This window comes from Pezoporus wallicus, unplaced genomic scaffold (assembly GCF_028554395.1).
Source record: "Pezoporus wallicus isolate ANWC-B61680 ecotype Strahan unplaced genomic scaffold, APGP_CSIRO_Pwel_v1 contig_6364, whole genome shotgun sequence".
NCBI classification, from domain to species: Eukaryota; Metazoa; Chordata; class Aves; order Psittaciformes; family Psittacidae; genus Pezoporus; species Pezoporus wallicus.
Genome location: NW_026639198.1, coordinates 272,006 through 290,729, shown reverse-complemented (window position 1 = coordinate 290,729; position 18,724 = coordinate 272,006). Strand labels below are relative to the sequence as shown.

The window sequence follows — 18,724 nt, the reverse complement described above, 5'->3', positions numbered from 1 at the left end:
GATCCCCAGGAGAAGCACGGCTGCACTAGGAATGGGGACATGGGCAGATTTCATCTCCCATGGACTCAGCACAAAGCACAAGCCTTCAAGGAAAAGCTTTAGCAAAGGTGATTTGACCTTTTTGATTGCATACTGGGCAGTGCAAATAGCTCAACACAATGAAGTGGTGTTCCCCTCTCTCTTGGCCCCCAGTAGGAGAGAGGTGTGAACAGACTGGGGGAGCTTTGCAGAGACCCCCATGCAGTAGCACAGGCTGGGTCCAAGAGGCCAGAGCAGCAGGGCAGGACCAGCCTGTGGGAGGCAAGGCAAAGGGGGATTTAATTAAACCTTTGGCAGCTTAAAGGGGAAACAGGAGGCAGCGGCTTCTCAGGGCAGCCCTTGCAAGGCTTTTCCTGTGTCTCCACAAACAAGGTGTCCTTCTGTCTATGCTCCAGGGACACACGGATGCAGCTCAGAGCTGGCTCTCCATGAAGTGTGCTGATACCACGCCTTCCTGCCCTCTGCCAGGCAGCATCACTGCTCCTCAGGCTGCTGGGCATCACTCACTGTCTGCCCAGGCCATGAGGCCCTGGATCTGGGACCACAGAGATGGGATGAGGGAGATGGGGCACCTCCTGGAGCAGAGTGGACAGCCTAGGTTTGGTGGGCAAGTGGGAGCTTTTAGGGGTGTCTAAGAGGGGCTGAGGAGGGAAGCGGGACCCCTTTGGAATGCTTCCAGACTAGTGCTCAGGCAGCGGCTGGGGCAGGAATGGGTGGTCTTGGTTGGCAGCAGGAGGGGGACTGAGGAGACTGAGAACATGATGGGTGCAGGAGGACTGAACCAGGGTGAGGGGACTTGGGCGGAGCATGGGTGCCAGTGGAGGACACGGGGCACCGAGGTGATGCAGGAGGCACGGGTATGGTATCAGGGAGGAGCAGGGCAGGGGACACCAGAGTGATGCAGGTGGCACCAGAGAAGTTGCAGGGAGGAGTAGGGCAGGGGTTTGGCATGGGGTAGGGGGGTACCGGGACCCCAGCGGCACCAGGCTGATAGGGGGGTGGAACCGGATCTGGCTCAGGGGGCCGAGGTGTGGCAGCGTAACAGCGGAGGTGGTGCAGGGACACTGGAGGGGACCGGGACTGGCGCAGTCGGGGCGCGGCGGAGCAGAGTGCGCGGGGTGTGCAAGCCATTACCGGGGCCCCCGGCAATACCGAGAGGGTTGGCGGGAGGGAGGGGCTGGCGGAGCCGGTGGCGGAGGGGGCCGGCCCGGCGCGGATGTGCGCGTGACGCGGCAAGGGCCGGTATCGCGGCAGAGCGGCGAGGAGCGGCAGGAACGGCGCGGAGGGATGCGGCCATGCAGCCGCAGACGGCCTCCCCTAGTCCCGCCGCCCCGGCGAGCGTTGAGCTGCTGCGGTGGCAGTGGCAGGAAGTGCAGGCTCCCTGCCTGGTGGCCGCCTGGATCCTAGTGGCCAGCCTAGCCAAGATCGGTGAGTGTCCGTGTGTCCTGTCCCCCGTCACCGCTTCCCCAGCTCCCGTCCCCCGGGGCACGGGGAGCTCCTGCGCCCATCGCGGAGAGGGTAGGGTGGGGTACGACATCCCTGTATGCGAGGTGAGGGTGCCACTGCCTCCCAGGGCTGCGTGCCCGGTACGACCCCATGGCTCATCCCCCATCCCCTTCCCTGGGACGAAGTGAAGGCACAGCCAGCGGAACAACACAGGGGCCTGTGCCTGTTTTCCCTGCAATTGACGGATGGATGGGTGGGCACAGAGGGAGGGCTCATGAGAAGAGCTGAGCAGAGATGCCCCCAAAAGATGTCCCGTGCCCCAGAGGCTGGCACAGCGCATGCTATCAGCTGGGCTGGAGACTGCTTGGTAGCCCCCCAGCCCCAGGAAGTACACCCAGTGGTGCAGGTGTTGGGCAAGACGTGTCCCCAGCAGCCTGGAGATGGGTTCGTGCCTGTGATCCCCTGCTGTGGGTCACTCCACATTCACATGGCCTCAGACTCTTGTGCTCCCCAGCACCGGACCACGGAGCCAGGGCGGAGGCAAGGAGGAGGAGGAAGGTGCAAGGAGGAGGTGGGTGAGGTGCTGCAGGGCTGTGCCCTCCCCTGCACCCTGGGTGCTGGGGAGGGGATGCCCATGTATGGGTGCTGACCAGGGTCCCCAGAGGGCTGATCCCCAGTAGTGCCCTGGTGCTGGGCTCAGGGGATGAGGCCGTGTCCTTGAGGCAGGTTTGTTTCCTCCTCGGAGGTCACACTGTGGGCACAGCCCCTGTGGCAGGGGGCACAGGCATCCTCATAGTTTGGAGCTGGCTCAAGAAGTGTGGGTTCAGAGTTAGGTGGGGGAGAGTCTGAGCAGTGAGGGACCAGCAGTAGGTCTCAGTATGCAGCATTCAGCCTCTGCTGTGAGCACCAGCTGGTCTCTGCCTATCTCCAAGGATCACTGAACCCATGGCCACGGAGCTCGTGCTTCTCTCCTTTCTCGCCTTCTCACAAGGGAGATCTATAGCATCACGAGGAATGAATTAAAGGACATCGTAGGCTTAAAAATGTAACCCTCTGTCTTCAGCTCTGCCACCTCCAGCTGCTAAGTCTCTCCTACCTGCAAAAGATGAGAGAGGCGATTCCTTTCAGTGGCTTTTATTTGATTATCTCAAGCACCTCCCTGGAGCGGCTCCCTGTGTGGGTTTTCCTTGATGTGCTCCCATCATCACCCTTGCCTCATCCTATCCAGGATGCTGTGCGGGAGCAAGCTGGGGCCATTCCCAAGTCCCCAACCCCGCCATGCTCTTCAAGGCCTGAGGCAAGCTGATGGCCACTGTCATCTGGGAGACACAACCCTGGTGGTCAGTAGCTCTGGGCTGCCTGGCTCAGTACATCCAGTGAGTCCAATGGATACTGGGAGCCTGGAGCTAGGAGCAACATCCACACCTGGGGGCAAGGGCTGCAAGCAGTCCCATCCAGTAGGTCACTCCACATCCACATGGCCTCAGGATCTCATGCTCCCTGACATGGGACCATGCAGCTGGTGACCCTGGAGGTGGCACACATAGTCCCCAGGGCACACAGGAGGCCAGACAAGGTGGAGCCAGGGGTGAAGGATGCTTTGGAGCAGAGGGGCAGCACCGGCTGCAGCACCATGGACCCTGGGCATAGGCTGATGCAGAGGAGCCATTGGAGTTGTAGCACTGGGCTGCCAGCTCACAGCCCTGTGACTGCAGAGGAGGAAGCGGCCCTGCGCCTGGGTGATGGGGAAATGACACTGTGGTCTCTGTTCTCCAAGGCAGTCACGATGCCAGGGTGCCCCTAGCAAACATCCGGGGCAGGGAGAAACTGGCTTGGGTGTTGCCTTCCTGCACAGTGAGGCATCATTCAGGCTTTGCTGCCTTTTCCATCCCTGGTCAGAGCACAGGTCTTCTTGAACAGGTGTGGGGAGAGGGGTGATCAGCATTGCCCCAGACATGCTCCCACAGTTGCCCCTTTGGCAGGACTTTGTCAGAATCATAGAATCCCAGACTGGTTTGTGTTGGAAGGGACCTTAAAGCTCATCCATTTCCAACCCTCTGCCATGGGCAGGGACACCTTCCACTACACCATGTTGCTCTAAGCCCCGTCCAACCTGGCCTTGAACACCCGATGATGTTCCTTGGTCAGAATTTGGTTACCCTTGAAGTCAAGGGCTGAACTGCCATTGAATTTAAGTGCAGTGGTGGCAACTTTTTCCACCCAGCAGCACCCCATGGGTCACAACCCTCTCCCTTTGCACCATCACCTCTGTCCCCCGGTGCTCATGTCTTGGTTTAGGTGTTTCGCCATTCCCCCAGCATCAGAGGAGCAGAGGCAGGTTTTGAATCCGAGTCTTGCCAATGGCAAATCATTTATTATAAATGCCTGAGAGTAGATTATGGCTCTGAAGTTAATTCACATGTGGCTAAGTTACTGTTGCTGTGGGAACCTTTAATACTGAAATCCTTGACTAGTGTGTGTAAAATTAGAGCTTGTTCTATCCGTCCCTGCTGACTGCTTCCCGCGGCACAAAGGAGCTCGTGTGCTGTTATTCACTTGGGAGGATGGCAGCATTCCTCCTCAGCCAGGGGCTTTGTGAACAAGCAAGGTCTTTCCCATCGATGCTGCTCCCTTCTTTGCCCAAGTTTTTGGCTTGGGGGAAGGAATGATGGATGACAGCCAGGAGCCATGTCCCCATAGCATCTCTGTGGGCTCTCTCAAATCTCTCCAGCCAGGGAGGGCATATCTCTGCAGCACGGAAAGTGCATATGGGTTGCCGGAGCAGGGATCTTGGCAATGATCCCAAGCGTGCAGAAAGAGGCCGGACGCCTTGTTCCTTTCTGGAAAACTTGGAGCTGTGTTTCTGTGGGCGGGAAGTGATTTTGCAGCATGCTACAGGCACCATGTACCCACCAGCACTGCCTTTGCCTGGCTTATGTGGGGTGAACAGGGCTTTGCCATAGCTTCTGCAGTCATTTAGTGAGAATTCCGCTGGGCTGGAGCTCAGCCAGCCCTTCTCCGGCCTGTGAGTGGGATGGGAAGGCTGTAGTGTCCATATTGCTCCTGCCTCCATGGCTGGATCACGTGAAGGCAGATGGGGGCAAATGGGATGCCCTAGGCTCTGCAGACAAGCCACAGAGCCATGATGGAGGCTTGGCCATGGGTGCTCTGCAGCTCTTTCCCCTTCAGGTGGTTGCCCCTCTCCTCATGGCTGAGGCAATGTTCCTGGTGTGTTATGGCAGGGAAGCAGTGCTGGAGCTCACCAGGACAGCACGGACATGGCTCACCATGCCAAGGAGCAGTGCCGGTCACTGGGAAGGTCTCAGCAGGAGGAAAAGCAACCCTTAGCCTGCACATTTGGTGGTGGGCTCAAAGATGTTGTCTCTAGTTAAGAATCAGATCTCTGAGGTTGAGTTATCTCCTCTTATTCAGTGCTCAGCTGCAGCAAAGGAAAGCAAATCAACTAAGGGATGTTAGGAAAGAAGAAAGGATGAACAGGAGGTGATGGCCTCAGTTTCCAGGGTGTCTGCATCTCAGGGACTCTGGGACCTGCCCCAGAAAGGATAGAGCAGGGGTGGGGCAGATTCAAAGGGAAAAGTCAAGGGCATGGAAACCTGATGATGAAGTGCTGCTTGTTCCTGGGCTCCTCTCCAGGTCTACGGCACTGGAGACAGGACCCTGGCCTAAGCAGAACTTAAGGTGTGTCCATGGGGGTTCCTAAGGAGGAAAGAAGCCAAGTGACCTTGGGTTGGTGTGTGACCACAGCACAGCTTTCCTTCTGGCAGGATGACTTGGCACAAGCAACAGGCATCTCTAATCCAGCTAAAGGGCTTTAGGGACTGGGTTTTGGGTTGGCAGCAGGGCTGGGATTGCAGCCATGTGATGGCTCAGAGGCTGCCATGTTGTCCGTTGTACCTGCTGGCTGCTCAAGGACAGGGGTGGCTCCAGAACCCAATGCCCGAAAGGAGGTTTCTTCATCTGATGACCAAGTCAAGCTAGAGAGGTGGGCTGGATGAATGCAGAACTCAACAATGAGGGGAGCAAAACCACTGTGACCCTTAACAGCCTTGCCCCAAGCACTGCCCTTTGAGGGGTACCAAAAATACACCACCCTACTCTAGGCTGGAGAAATCCTCAGGGGTGGGGGCTTGCCCACCAGAAAGCTGGAATAATTTGTGATTACGCGGGATGCCCTGGCCTTGGGGACAAGGCTGCCTGGAGGAACGAGTGCCCTGTGCTGTCTGGTGTGACGTTTTACTGGCTTGTGCCTGAGCTGCAGGCTCACTGCCACATTGCTGATGGATGAATACCGAACATAACCAGCAGGCTTTAAAAATATATCCTGATCTGTGGCAGCTTAAGATTTGGTCCAAACCTCATAGGGAATAAACTGATCTCTAGATTTGCAGCTCCTTTGTGCCTGGTTTTTGCATGCACATAGTTTAGCTGGTGCTGAGGGCATGGAGACTGCCTAGTGCTGCAGTGTTTTGCATGCTGCTCCCCCTGCTTGCTCAGACGGCTGCAAACAAGGTCACCTCATCACCAGGGCTGAGCATCCTCATCTCTGAGTGGGGTAATGTGTCCCGGTGAACCAGGATGTCTCAAACAGCAGCCAGCATTGCTTGTGACACTGTGAACATGCTTGCTGGCTGCTTTGAGCCATTAAGGGCAAATACCAGAGGCCAAGCAAAGCAAAATTCCTGGCTGCTTGGCTTGATAGACAGTGGCTGAGGAGGAAAGGAAATTCCCAAAAGGTCAGGTACCTGAAATCCTGACCTGGGAGCTAGCTGGAAGGTCTGTACACACATGGCCACAAAGCTGCCTTAAGTGCTCCTTTGTCCTCCCTGGCGTCTGTTATGTGTCAACCAAGCCTTCTGTGGAGCTTGTGGATCTGAGATGCTCTGTCTGTTTAGCTGATGCTCTCATTCCTCCTTTCCTTCTAGTTTTCCACCTGTCAAGGAAGGTGACGTCCATCGTGCCGGAGAGCTGCCTCCTCATCCTGCTGGGGCTGGGCCTGGGGGGCATTGTGTTGGCTGTGGCAAAGAAAGCTGAGTACCAGCTGGAGCCCAACATGTTCTTCCTCTTCCTTCTGCCCCCCATCGTGCTTGACTCAGGCTACTTCATGCCCAGCCGACTGTTCTTCGACAACATCGGTGCCATCCTCACCTACGCGGTGGTGGGCACCCTCTGGAACTCCTTCACCACTGGCACTGCACTCTGGGGGCTGCATCGGGCCGGGGTTATGGGTGCGTGCACAGGGCTGTTCAGCTTAGACCACATCCCCAACCCAACCAACCATCGCCATCACCCAACCCAAAAGATAAGTTGGAGGTGCAAAGTACCCCCAGGTTCAGAGTCCACTGCCTGGCCCTGCCATGGACTCCCAGGAATTATAGCAGGAGCGGGGTCCTGGCATCCCAGGAACAGTGCTCTGGCAAGACTGTCAAGCATGCAGGACAAATGGGTCTGCCTTGGCACTGGGTGACTCATGTCTTTGCTATTTTTGTCCCAGAGTTTGACTAGCTCTGCTGGCTCACTGCTGTGTTCCCTGTCCTTTGCTTGAGCTACTGGCCTTTGGGGGCCTGGGCTGTGGTTTGAGCTCTACTGAGTCCTCAGGAACCACTTGATGCCTGGACCTGAGGTGGGGCTGCTAAGCCTCCTTTGGTCTGGTCTATACCTACTGAAGGGGCAGCAATGCACCTGGGTGCAAGGGGGACATCCAAGCCCTGCTGCCCTCATGTTGCAGCAAGAATGTGCTTTGCTTGGGAGACCCCAGACATCTGTGAGCACTCCCAGGCTCAGCCCACTGCATCCCAAGGTGGGATGCTGCAGCCAGATGACCAGGAGCAGATGAGGGATTGGCTTGTTTCAGGCTGATGAGAGGGACTCTGGGGCAGATGGTCTGCCTGAACTTGGTCCTTCTGTCCTAGCAGATCCAGGTGTTGAAGCTGGGTTGATGGATTTCCTGCTCTTTGGCAGCCTCATCTCAGCTGTGGACCCTGTGGCAGTGCTGGCTGTCTTTGAAGAGGTCCATGTAAATGAGACCCTCTTCATCATCGTGTTTGGCGAGTCTCTCCTGAATGATGCTGTCACTGTGGTGAGTTGAAGCTTGGGGGACCCTAATGTGGAACCAGGTTTGGGCCAGAGTGCTGGAGCCCCCCAGGACAGGCAGAGGATGCAGGTGACATCCTCAACTGGGGGCATCCCTATGCTCTCTTGGCCTTTTTTCTCTCCTGTCCCTGTGGGACTTTGCCTGTTGAGATGAGCTGTGTTGCCTGACAGATTTGGGGTGGGTGAAGCCTCTTCTGCAGGGTCCATCCTGCCCATGGGTGCTGTCCCTTTCAAGGCAGGATAATACCCTGCCTTCCCCAAGGCATTTGCCTTGCCTGCAGGTGCTGTACAAGGTCTTCAACTCTTTTGTGGAGCTGGGCCCAGAGCATATCCGTGCCACAGACTACGTGAAGGGGGTAGGTAAGTATGTGCCCCACCAGCCCCTCCATCTTCTCCACCAGTGTGGTAGTGCTGGAGGAAAGCATAGGTGCTGTCCTGCTCTGTGGCAGTGAGCACCACAGCTCTGTCATCTCCATCCCAAGTGGTCACATAATCAGAATAATAAAATCATAATCATAGAATCAACCAGGTTGGAAAAAACCTTCAAGATCATAAAGTCCAACCATTTCCCAGCACTGCCAGGGCCACCAATGAACCATATCACTAAGGGCCTCATCTACACATCCTGGCTGTCATCATGGGACACTTTGGTGGGGAGCCGGGTGGGAGCACAAGGGCCAGCCCAGCATGGTATGGTCATGGGGGCACAGGAGCTGGGCTCAATTGCTTATAGTGCAGATGAGTCTTCTCCCCCCACCAGCTTCCTTCTTCCTGGTGAGCCTGGGGGGCACGGCTGTGGGGCTGCTCTTTGCCTTCCTCCTGGCCCTGATCACACGGTTCACCAAGCACGTGCGCATCATCGAGCCACTCTTCGTTTTCCTCCTGGCCTATGTTGCATACCTTGTTGCTGAGATGGTCTCACTCTCCTCCATCCTGGCGTGAGTTCTGGGGCATCCCATGGAGTGGGGGGTCCAGGAAATTAGGGGTGAAGTGCTGAGCAGCAAGAGGTGGTGAGCAGACCCACTCCTTATCCCACCGCAAGGTCATGCCAACTCCTTCTGCCCCTCTGCAGAGTCACCTTCTGTGGGATCTGCTGCAAGAAGTATGTAGAAGCCAATATCTCCCAGAAGTCCCGCACCACGGTCAAGTACACCATGAAGACACTGGCCAGCAGCTCAGAAACCATCATCTTCATGTTTCTGGGCATCTCGGCAGTGGACACCTCCAAATGGGCATGGGACACAGCACTGGTGCTGGGCACCCTGTTCTATATCCTGCTCTTCAGAGCTGTGGGTAAGTCTGCTCCTCAGTGCCTCTGGCCAGTAAAAACCCAGCTCTTTTCATATCAAAAAGTGGCATTCCCCAAGAAATGCTGGGATATGAGGCCAGCCATGGTTCCTGGCTGTGGTTTGCCCCATCTCCAGGAGCATCCCAGCATCCCTGCCAGCATCCCAGGCTCTCCTTCTCCTTTCCTAGGTGTTGTCCTGCAGACCTGTGTGCTCAACCGCTTCCGCCTCATTCCTCTGGACAGGATAGACCAAGTGGTCATGTCATATGGTGGCCTCCGCGGGGCCGTGGCCTTTGCCCTGGTCATCCTGCTGGACAGGACAAAGGTGAAAGCCAAGGACTATTTTGTGGCAACGACCATTGTGGTGGTGTTCTTCACTGTCATTGTGCAGGTGAGGATGGGCAGTGTGCCCTTCTCCAGTGCTGCCTTCTTGCCCCAGAGGTGGCCTGCGGGGCCAGGCGGGTGCTTGGGGCCATGTGCTTGGGGCCAGTACTTCTTTGGTTCTCGGTGCCTCTTGGCACTTCATCCATCACCAGGCTGGTGTGGAGGGCCATGGTGGTGACTGTTGCAATAGTGGGGCCATGCTCCACATTGTTTCCCCATTGGCTTCTTGTTCTGGGGTTGGCTCCAACAACAGCAACAGTGTGTTGAGAATGTTCTCTTTACAATGCTGCTGATGGCCCCTGGCTCTGCAGTCCCTCCACCCTGGGAAGGGGAGACAAAGGGTGGATGGATGTGATCGTAGGGGAAAGGGGACTTGACGGGGTACAACATGGTTGCTGCCTTGGACATGGGAGTATCACCGAGGTCCAGGCACAGAGGCTCGGGTTGGTAGGGGTATGTGCTGCTGGCATAGCTGCTGTTCCCAGTCACTTCATAGAATCTTAAAATCAACTGAGTTGGAAAAGACCTTTAAGATCATCAAGTCCAACCTTTACCCCAGGACTGCCAAGTCCACCACTAATCCATGTCCCTTAGTGACATGGTTTAGGGACTTCTTGCTACTTCTGCTTCCCTTGCCCCAGCCACTCACCCTCTTGCCCTCCCAGTCTTTCCCTTGCCTTTTCCTGCATTCCAGGGCCTCACCATCAAACCCCTGGTGACGTGGCTGAAGGTGAAGCGCAGTGACCACCACAAGCCCACGCTGAATGAGGAGCTGCATGAGCACGTAGGTGCTGGTAGTGAAGGCTGCCTGGCTCCCTGTGCTGCGTCAGCACTCCTGGGGCACCTGCAGCCTTGTCACTGCTTTCACCCTCTTCTCCTCACTCAAGGCCTTTGACCACATCATGGCAGCAGTGGAGGATATTGTGGGGCACCATGGCTACCATTACTGGCGGGACAAGTGAGTATCTTACCCAGGATCCTCTGCCGGCCATCAGGTGGAAGAGGGACATAATGCCAGTCATGGGGACATTGCAGGACAGCCTGGCTGTAGGCAGGGCAGTAGGACAAAGAAGGCTGTATGTCCATCAGTCAGTCCATCTGGAAAGGGACCATCTGCCTCCTATTATACATCAGACCGAAGTACCTAAAGCATCCTAGAGAGAGGTCAGGCAGGTGGACCTGGGGATGCTGCAGGAGCTGGCATTGCTTGCTTGTGCTGGAGCTACTGGGGAGGCATGGGGTGTCCGTGGTGGTGGCAGTCATAGAATGGTTTGGGTTGGGTTGGAAGAGACTTTAAAGGTCATCCAGTTCCTGCCATGGGCAGGAACCATCTACTAGACCCGGTTGCTCCAAGTCCTGTCCAGCCTGGCCTTGAACACTGCTAGGGATAGGGCATGGGGCATGGGGCTATGGCCCAGTGACTCTCCATGGGTGGGGAGCTGGGTACTGAGGAGGGACTGGCCCTGTTAAGTCCTGGACAGTGTTTATCTGCAGCACAGCAACAGGAACAGGTTGAGAAAAGCCTGTTTCCTGGAGGGGAAGGGCTCCAGCTGGGCAGCTGTTGGCCCCAGTTCCACTCCCACAGACCCACTTGTCTCTGACTTCCCCTTGGACAGAGATGAAGGGTCAGCATGTCCCCTGTGCTCCTGCTCTCCCTGGCAGTGTGTCCCTGGGCAGAGCCAGGTCCTGTGTGCGCAGCCTGCTTTCAGCATGCTTTGAACAGTCAACCTTACAGGGCAGGGGTCCCTGTCTGTGGTACCCCTGAGCGCTAATCACCCATGTCTTCATCTTATGGCAGGTGGGAACAGTTTGACAAGAAGTACCTGAGCCAGCTCCTGATGCGGAAATCTGCCTACAGGCTGCGGGATGAGATCTGGGATGTTTACTACAAGCTAAACATCCGTGATGCTATCAGCTTTGTTGACCAGGTATCAAGCTGAACATCCATGTTGCTATCAGCTTCCCCACCAGGGGCATATGGGGGGGACCGGGTGATGGGATGGCCCCAACAGGAGCTGGTGGCCTGGGGTGGTGGCTCCATCATGTATGGCTACACATGTACCCGCAGGACAGGCAGTGGGGAACCCCCAGACCAGTGAGGTTCTTGCTGCCCTGCTGCCAGCTTTGCCCTCTCATCTCCCAGGGTGGACATGCATTCTCTGCTGCCAAGCTGGCTCTGCCCTCAATGCCCAGCCGCACGTCCATTTCGGAGTCATCAGTCACAAACCTCCTGTGAGTACAAGCATCCCCCCAAGCCCCTGGGCAGACCTCACTGGACTCCTGCATCTTCCCTTTTACGTGGGGATGTGTTGTGCCAGGGCTGGCAGAGGGCTGATAGGATGGGGGCATGTAGCCCAGTCCCACCAACTCCATCTATCTCCACCTTCATTTCAACCTCAATCTCCATCTCCGCTCCACCTCTATCTCCATCTCCATCTCCCCCCAGGAGGGAGAGTGGGAGTGGTGCGTGCCTGGACATGCAGGTGATTGACACTGTGCGGAGCCGGCGGGACAAGGAGGATGCTGCCATGCACCACGTGCTGCGAGGGAACCTGTACAAGCCACGCCGGCGGGTGAGTGCTCCTTCGCCGTGGCGTGCAGTTGACCCTGAGGGTAGCAGCACCCACAAGAGGAGCAGGGGTGGAGTATGCTCTGTGGGGCCAGCTGCTCACCCTGTGTCTCTTTGCCTCTCCCTCGGCCAGTACAAGGCCAGCTACAGCCGTCACTTCATCTCTCCAGATAAACAAGAGCGCCAAGACAAAGAAATCTTCCGTCAGAACATGAGGAGGCGCCTGGAGACCTTCAAGTCCACAAAGCACAACATCTGCTTCTCCAAGAGTAAGGCCAGGCTGAAGGAAAAGGGCAGGAAAAAGGCAAGCACTCCACAGCGTCCTGCTCCTTTCCTAGCTCTGAGATTTGGCCTCCCCCAGGATGCAGACAGTGGGGTGTAGGTGAGGTGCTGAAGGGCATCAGCAGCTGCAGAAACAGTGGGGAAAGCTGCTAATCTCATCTTAGTCCTGCATATCACAGAATCACAGCGTCATTTGAGTTGGAAGGGAGCTTAAAGCTCATCCAGTTCCAACTCCCTGCCATGGACAGGGACATCTTCCACTACACCACGTTGCTCCAAGCCCTGTCCAGCCTGACCTTGAACACTGCCAGGGATGGAGCAGCCAATCTCCCCTCTGTCAGGTTAAAGCCATTCCCCCTTGTCCTGTCCCTACAGACCCTTGTCCAAAACACCTCTACAGGTTTCTTGTGGCCCCTTTAGGCACTGGAGCTGCTCTAAGGTCTCCTCGGAGCCTTCTCTGGGCTGAAGAAGCCCAGCTCTCTCAGCCTGTCATATGCTCTTTGTGAGCACGTGGGTGTTACATGTCCATGTGTCCTCACCATCCCAGCACTGCTGTGGTGTGGCTTTTCCCTGGGCAAAGCAGTCCCAAGCCCTGAGGAAGCCCCATATTTGTTTTCCAAGAGCACTCAGCATAAAGTAGCCTGAACATCACTGCAGATCCAGACCCCGTGGCTTAAATTGAGCCTTAGGTATCTTCTCTCATTTGGAGGTTTTTGAAGCCATTGAAACTGAGCTGTTTGTTGGAGGGCTATGAAGATGCAATGCCTAAGGGCTAGGAATCTGGCTGGGGTGGGAAGCTGGGTCCCTGGGGTTACCCTATCTTGCAGGGCCATCTGGGCTGGGGTTAGGGGTTTGCTTGGGCAGGTCCCAGATGGTCCCTCTTCCTTCACAGAAGAACATCTCTGTGACGAGAGAGGCTCCCAATGACAAGATGCACAGAAATGTCCCCTGGCAGGATGCTGGTGAGGCGAGTGGCAGGCAAGGTCTGCAAGTCCTGCATGGGGACCTGGTGGGGTGGGGTGGCGTGAGATGGGATAGGATAGGATGGGAGCAGCCCCCTGTGCCTGCTTACTGCCAGCATGGTGGCACAACAGCACAAGTGGTTGTACTAGCACCAAGTCCTTGTCCCATGGGTGCAGTCCTCCCCTACACGGTGCTCCAGCCTCCAAAGCAACTCCCTCCATCTGGCTGCAGCTCCTGTCCTGGTGATGATCAGCTCCGAGGAGGAGGAGAGCGATGGCTCAGAGACGGAGAGAGAAGATGATGAAGGGATTGTGTTCATTGCTCGAGCCACCGATGATGTCCTGCAGGGAAAGACAGCTTCTGGTAGGCACTGGTGCTCCCATGCCAGGGCAGCTGCCATTAAGGTAACTTGTCCTTCCTGGGCCACTAAATTGCTTTGGCCTGGGCAAACCCAAAGTCAGCAGAGCATGAATGGGAGAATCCCTGTTCTCTGTGGCTCTGGAGTCATGGCAGAACCTCCCTGGTGGCTCCTGCATGCCTGGGCCAGCTGACCATTTGGTAGTGGTTGGTTCTGCAATACTTGCAGAGCCTGAGGAGGAACCAAGAGCTGTGCAAAATCTCACTGTCACTCCTTCTGCACCCCCAGACAGCCTGTATGTCTGCCCCAGCCCCTGCATCATCCCTCCCTCACCCACCTTGGCAGAGAAGGAGCTGCCATGGAAAGGAGACCAGGCTGGTCTGGCTGTTTACATCTCCTCGGAGACCACCAAAATCGTGCCAGTGGATATGCAGAAGGCGTGGAACCAAAGCATCTCCTCCCTGGAGAGCATTGCTTCCCCGCCAGGCATCGAGAGTGGACCTCAGCACAAGAGGTTTGCCTGCCCTGTTCGGGAGGAGCAACTCCAGTCTGCGAGCCAAGTCATGCCAGAGCAGAGCTCCTGCTTCCAGTTCCCCAGCCATGTCTCTAAGAATGGGCGGTCACAGAGTGACAGCAACCCCAGTGGTGCAGAGCAGCAGGAAATGCAGCCTTTTATGGCCACAGAGAAGCAGGGCAGGGTGCTGCCAACCACGGAGCCCAGGGGGCTGATGCTCAACTGAGTGAGCCACCTCTGAGGGCACACTGTGGATGGTGAAAGGAATGAGGGCTGTGGCCATTCTGCTGTCTTGAGTTGTAAAGCTTGTGTATCTCCATAAATCAGGAGTGGCAGAAGAATCCACTACTCCTGCCAGAGCTGCACTGCAGGGTGGGCTTTGCCTATGCACTTACTGATACAAACTAGTCGATAACTGGGATTTCTGCTGCAACAGCAGGTACCAGCCTCCATTCACCCAGACCCCAAACCTCATTTTTCCTCTCAGGATATGTATCTCTGCAGCTGGGAGGGCAGAGATGTTCCTCCCAGGGCTGGGATCCCAAGGGGACTCTATCCTGTAGTGGCTGTGCTGCCCTGGGGTGTGTGGGTGCTGGTTAATGGGTTGCGGCTGCTCACGGGTGTAGAAGCATGGTGGAGCTGATTTCCAGCCTGCTGTGAGTAGACCTCTGGGGAGAGCCCTGGGAGCTGTGCTGGTACGTGGAGCCCATTCACACCCAGTGGTGGGCTGTTGACTTTAAAGTGGCTACAGTGCTGGCTCCTCACAGCATGCGTGGATGCACCTAGAAGGTCAGAGATGGGCTTCTTGCCATGGCAGCTCTGTGTTCCTGGGTTATGGAGGTATCACAGAGGCAAGGACATGACCTTCTCAGGACTGGGTGCAGCTCTTCTGGGCTCTGGCTCCATGAGGAGCTCGACTAGTGAACCTGTATGCTAGGGCCCCTCCAGCAGCCAACCTGCTGTGCCAGCCTCATGCCTGTGGCCTGGATGTGTTCCCAAAAATGCCATGTTCAGCTTTCAGACTGGTAGGGGGCAGCTGCCCTGTATAGCAACCTTGGTATTCATCCTGCCCACATCCCAGTCTCTCCAGTTGCTTGGGGCTCATCAGCTGGTAGGGCTGGTCATGGGGCAAGGATTGAAGAAGCAGCAGGTATGAATGTACATCAGCAACAGGGGTGATAGGTGAGAACCAAGTGCATCTTCAAGGTCTGTTGCCACCACCTCCCAGCCACCCTTGGGCCCTCCTGAGAGGCTGGTAAGATACAGTGGCAACAGCCCTGGTGTCACCCCAAAGACCAAGAATTGCTCCCCAAAAGCTGCTCTGCATGCAAAAGCTCAGCACAGCAGCTGGGCACTAGCTCCTCTGAAGGAAGAATGGGGATTTGGGCTGGTAATGCCCCAGAGCAGGTAAATAACTGCCTGTTCCAGCTACAGGGGTGTGCTGGGACAGCAGGTGACACTTGGGGATACTTGGAGGTACTGGGTGAGTGAGCCCAGTGTGGAGCAGGCAAGCTGGTGGTACCCCCTGGTGCTGTCAGCAAGGCTCAACAAAGGCTATTATTGTGCTTGGTACCTGTTCCACTGGATGAGCATGAAGTTTTTAAAAGGTTTTTATATAGTTTTGCATTTCTGGTATGCCTTATTCTGGTTTTGATTGCTGATATTGGGCCATACTAAATCCTTAGCTGAGTCAGTGTTTTCTGTAGCCATGGGCACCCTGGATGACTCAAGACTTAATCTCTTATTTGCAAGAATATTGTTTTAATGTGAAAATATATGCAGAGTATTTTGTAATGTTCAATAAAGCTGAGTTGGAGCAGATATCGTGGTCTGATTTCTCTGCTTTCTGGGAACCTCTGCATGTCCTGGTTGCTGCAGATTCTGATTTGGTTCTCCCTCTATTCCTCTCCGCCTGAGGCCACAGCCCCCTCTCAGACTCACTGTGCCTAACTGGGTTTCCTAGTTTTGAGGATGTTTGTGGAAAATGTGAAATTCTTTCCAAACAGAAGCTTGCCTGTAGCTGTTATTAGGCCAGGCTGTGGGGAGCAGCCAGCAAGAGGCCAGCAGGGCACTACAACTCCAGTGTTGTACACAGCACCAGAGTGATGGGAGCCCACATCATCCCATGTCCATACTTCCTCTACCTTTGCCAAACATGTGGTTCAAATGGGTCTGTTTCAGAGCATCCTGCATTGGATGTGCAATGTGGTGGCATTGCACTTCGTTCCATCTGCTGGCTTTGCTTCTCCTCAGGGAGACTTGATTCACAAGGTAGGTGTGTGGTTTGTGTTCAAGATGTGTGGTTCATGTTCAGTCTAGCATCTACCATCACCCACAGGTCCTTTTTGGCAAGGTCTCCATAAGGCTACTAGCACTCAGAGCTTTGCACTGGTCCCTCTGGAAGCTGCTGCCTTGTGTTCCACTGACTAGCAATGCTGGCCAAGCTGTGCTCTGTGTGCTGGACCTCAGTGCCAGTATTCCCTGCAGAGACGATTGCCTTGGCAGTGCACCAGGTTGTGTTGACCAGGTTGTTTTCCTGGAAGTGGTGAGTCTCTGGCATTCAGCCCCTCAGAAAAGTAGTCATCTCAGCTTCAGGAAAAACTGGGACTGGTTGATGCTGTTCTACACAGTTATCTGAACCTAGCAGCTAATGTGTGTGCAGGCCACCAGCCAGCAGCTTGGAACCCCCTGTTCCCATCCTCAATCCCAGCCTTGCTGTGGCCAGAGATGGTGGTTCCTACTACACCTTTCCCCACGGGGTTCTGTCAGTTTTCATTCTCATACTCCATTCTCTGTATTTCACTTTACAGGGAGATAGCAGCAGCATTGTGCCTGCACAGGGCTGCTGTGATCCTTCCAGCTTAGCACAGAGCCATCTCTTTCAGCCTAAAAATACTCAAGTGCTTCAGTGGAAAAACACACGAACCATGACAAACCACGAACACATGAGCCCAAACCTCTGTTCCTCCAGAAGAGAGAAAAGCATAACCAAAGGAGCTGCTTCTCATGTAACCCAGAACTTGCAACCCTCTCACTGCTACTATAAGCAACTCCATCCCTGGCTATCGCAGACCTGTCATTTTGCATGCCGGCTTCTCCTTAGAGCCTGCAATTAAATCTGCACAGTTTCTCCACACTGATTTACTTTCTCCAATGCTCAGCTCCTCCAGTTTCTCCATGGTACCAGTACTTGTAAAGTCAGCAGGGGATGTAAGCCGGTTCTGGTAACAGGGGCATCAGCTGGATGGAAGAGCCAAGCTGTGGGCAACAGTTTGGTGTTGGCCATCTCTGAAGTCAGGTAAGCAACAGCATTGTGCAGTCATCTTTAAATTGCCACCTCATCACTGCACAACATGTGTTAGAGCATCAGGTGGATTCTAGGCTGGTAGGGGCTCAGGAAGTCTGTGGTCCAACCCTGGCTCCACACAGGGCTGGTGGCAAAACTACAGCAGGTAGCTCAGAGCCCTGTCCCATTGGGTTTGAAAAATTCCTGAAGGTAGAAATGTCACCACCTCCTGTCCCAGAGCCGCACCATGGCTACACCACTCTTTTGCAGAATTATTTTTTCCTTAACAGCCAGTCATTCAGAAACATGCAGCCGAATGCTCACTCCTGCTCTTCTTCCTTCCCCCACTCCCAGAGGGATGGGGATGAGAACAGAAAGAATGTAACTCCCACGGGCTGAGGTAAGAACAGTCTGGTAACTGAAGTATAACACAAAACCACTACTGATACTACCAATAATAATAATGATAAGGGGAATAACAACGGGAGAGAAAACAACTGCTGATCACCCACCAACCAATACCCAGCCCAGTCCGAACAACGACCTGGGTCTTCCAGGTGACTCCCCCCATTTTATATACTGGACATGATGTACTGTGGCATGGAATACCCCTTTGGCTAGTTTGGGTGAGGGGTCCTGTCTCTGCTTCCTCCTGACTTCCCCTCCTACCTGGCAGAGCATGAGACTCAGAAAGTTCTTGGTCAGAGTAAACATTACTGAGCAACAACTAAAAACATCGGTGTTATCAGCGTTGTTCCCAGGCTGAAAGTCAAAAACACAGCACTGTACCAGCTATTAAGAAGGAGAAAAATGACTGCTACTGCTGAACCCAGGGCTGTCCAGCAAGCATTTCCCCTAGTGCAGTTTGTCCCTGTTGCCTCTTGCTCTTCCAAGTGTGTTTCTCAGAAAGAGTTGGGCTCTGGTTTCTCTGTGCCCCCTTGTAGGTAGTTCCTCTCTTTGCCTTGTCTTCTTAAAGCTGGTTGTCTCTAATGCAGGTGTAGATGTAGATCATAGAATCATAGCATAGTTATGGTTGGAAAGGTCCTTAAGATCATCCTGTTCTACCCCCACTGCCGTGGGCAGAGACACCTTACACTAGACCATGCGTGAGCTACCCAAGGCTCTGTCCAACCTGGCTTTGAACACTGCCAGGGATAGAGCATTCACCACTGCTCTGGGCAACCTGTGCCAGTGCCTCACCACCCTCACAGTAAAGAACTTTTTCCTATTATCTAAACTGAACTTCCCCTGTTTAAGTTTAAGCCAATTACTCCTATCACTACAGTCCCTGATGTAGATGTAGATGTAAATGTAGATATAGCTATCCATCTTCTTGTGGAGCTAATACCCAGTTGCGTCCCACAGGTACAAAGTCAAGAGGATAATCATTTCTTTGAACCTGCTAGCTTCACATTCTCCATTGCAGCATGGTGATGTTGACTCATGGGCAGTCTCGTGTGCTTTTTCATTCTGCTCTATTTCTG

General features: G+C 54.9%; 1 protein-coding gene across 4 annotated transcripts; it reads left to right on the top strand.

Moving 5' to 3' along the window:
- The first annotated feature begins 1,281 nt into the window (after nucleotides 1-1,281).
- Nucleotides 1,282-15,775, top strand: SLC9A5 (solute carrier family 9 member A5). Of its 4 annotated transcripts, none has more exons than XM_057413892.1 (16): nucleotides 1,282-1,467; nucleotides 6,429-6,731; nucleotides 7,419-7,582; nucleotides 7,878-7,956; nucleotides 8,357-8,534; nucleotides 8,669-8,889; nucleotides 9,073-9,275; nucleotides 9,963-10,052; nucleotides 10,156-10,226; nucleotides 11,067-11,196; nucleotides 11,412-11,500; nucleotides 11,715-11,841; nucleotides 11,971-12,141; nucleotides 13,012-13,081; nucleotides 13,314-13,445; nucleotides 13,729-15,775. In XM_057413892.1, the coding sequence occupies exons 1-16, from the start codon at nucleotides 1,335-1,337 to the stop codon at nucleotides 14,178-14,180; spliced, it is 2,613 nt and encodes an 870-aa protein (XP_057269875.1). In that variant the 5' UTR covers nucleotides 1,282-1,334; the 3' UTR covers nucleotides 14,181-15,775. The 4 variants fall into 4 exon arrangements, with proteins under 4 accessions (XP_057269875.1, XP_057269873.1, XP_057269874.1 ...); XM_057413890.1 differs by having other exon boundaries at nucleotides 13,314-13,486; XM_057413891.1 differs by having other exon boundaries at nucleotides 13,012-13,102.
- The last annotated feature ends 2,949 nt before the right edge of the window (nucleotides 15,776-18,724 follow it).

Excerpts from the sequence above, each read along its gene's own strand:
- SLC9A5 (XM_057413889.1), top strand. The coding sequence starts at position 1,335 with ATGCAGCCGCAGACGGCCTCCCCTAGTCCCGCCGCCCCGGCGAGCGTT. Across the intron at positions 8,535-8,668 it reads TCACTCTCCTCCATCCTGGC|AGTCACCTTCTGTGGGATCT; the intron begins GTGAGTTCTGGG and ends GCCCCTCTGCAG. Across the intron at positions 13,103-13,313 it reads TGAGGCGAGTGGCAGGCAAG|CTCCTGTCCTGGTGATGATC; the intron begins GTCTGCAAGTCC and ends ATCTGGCTGCAG.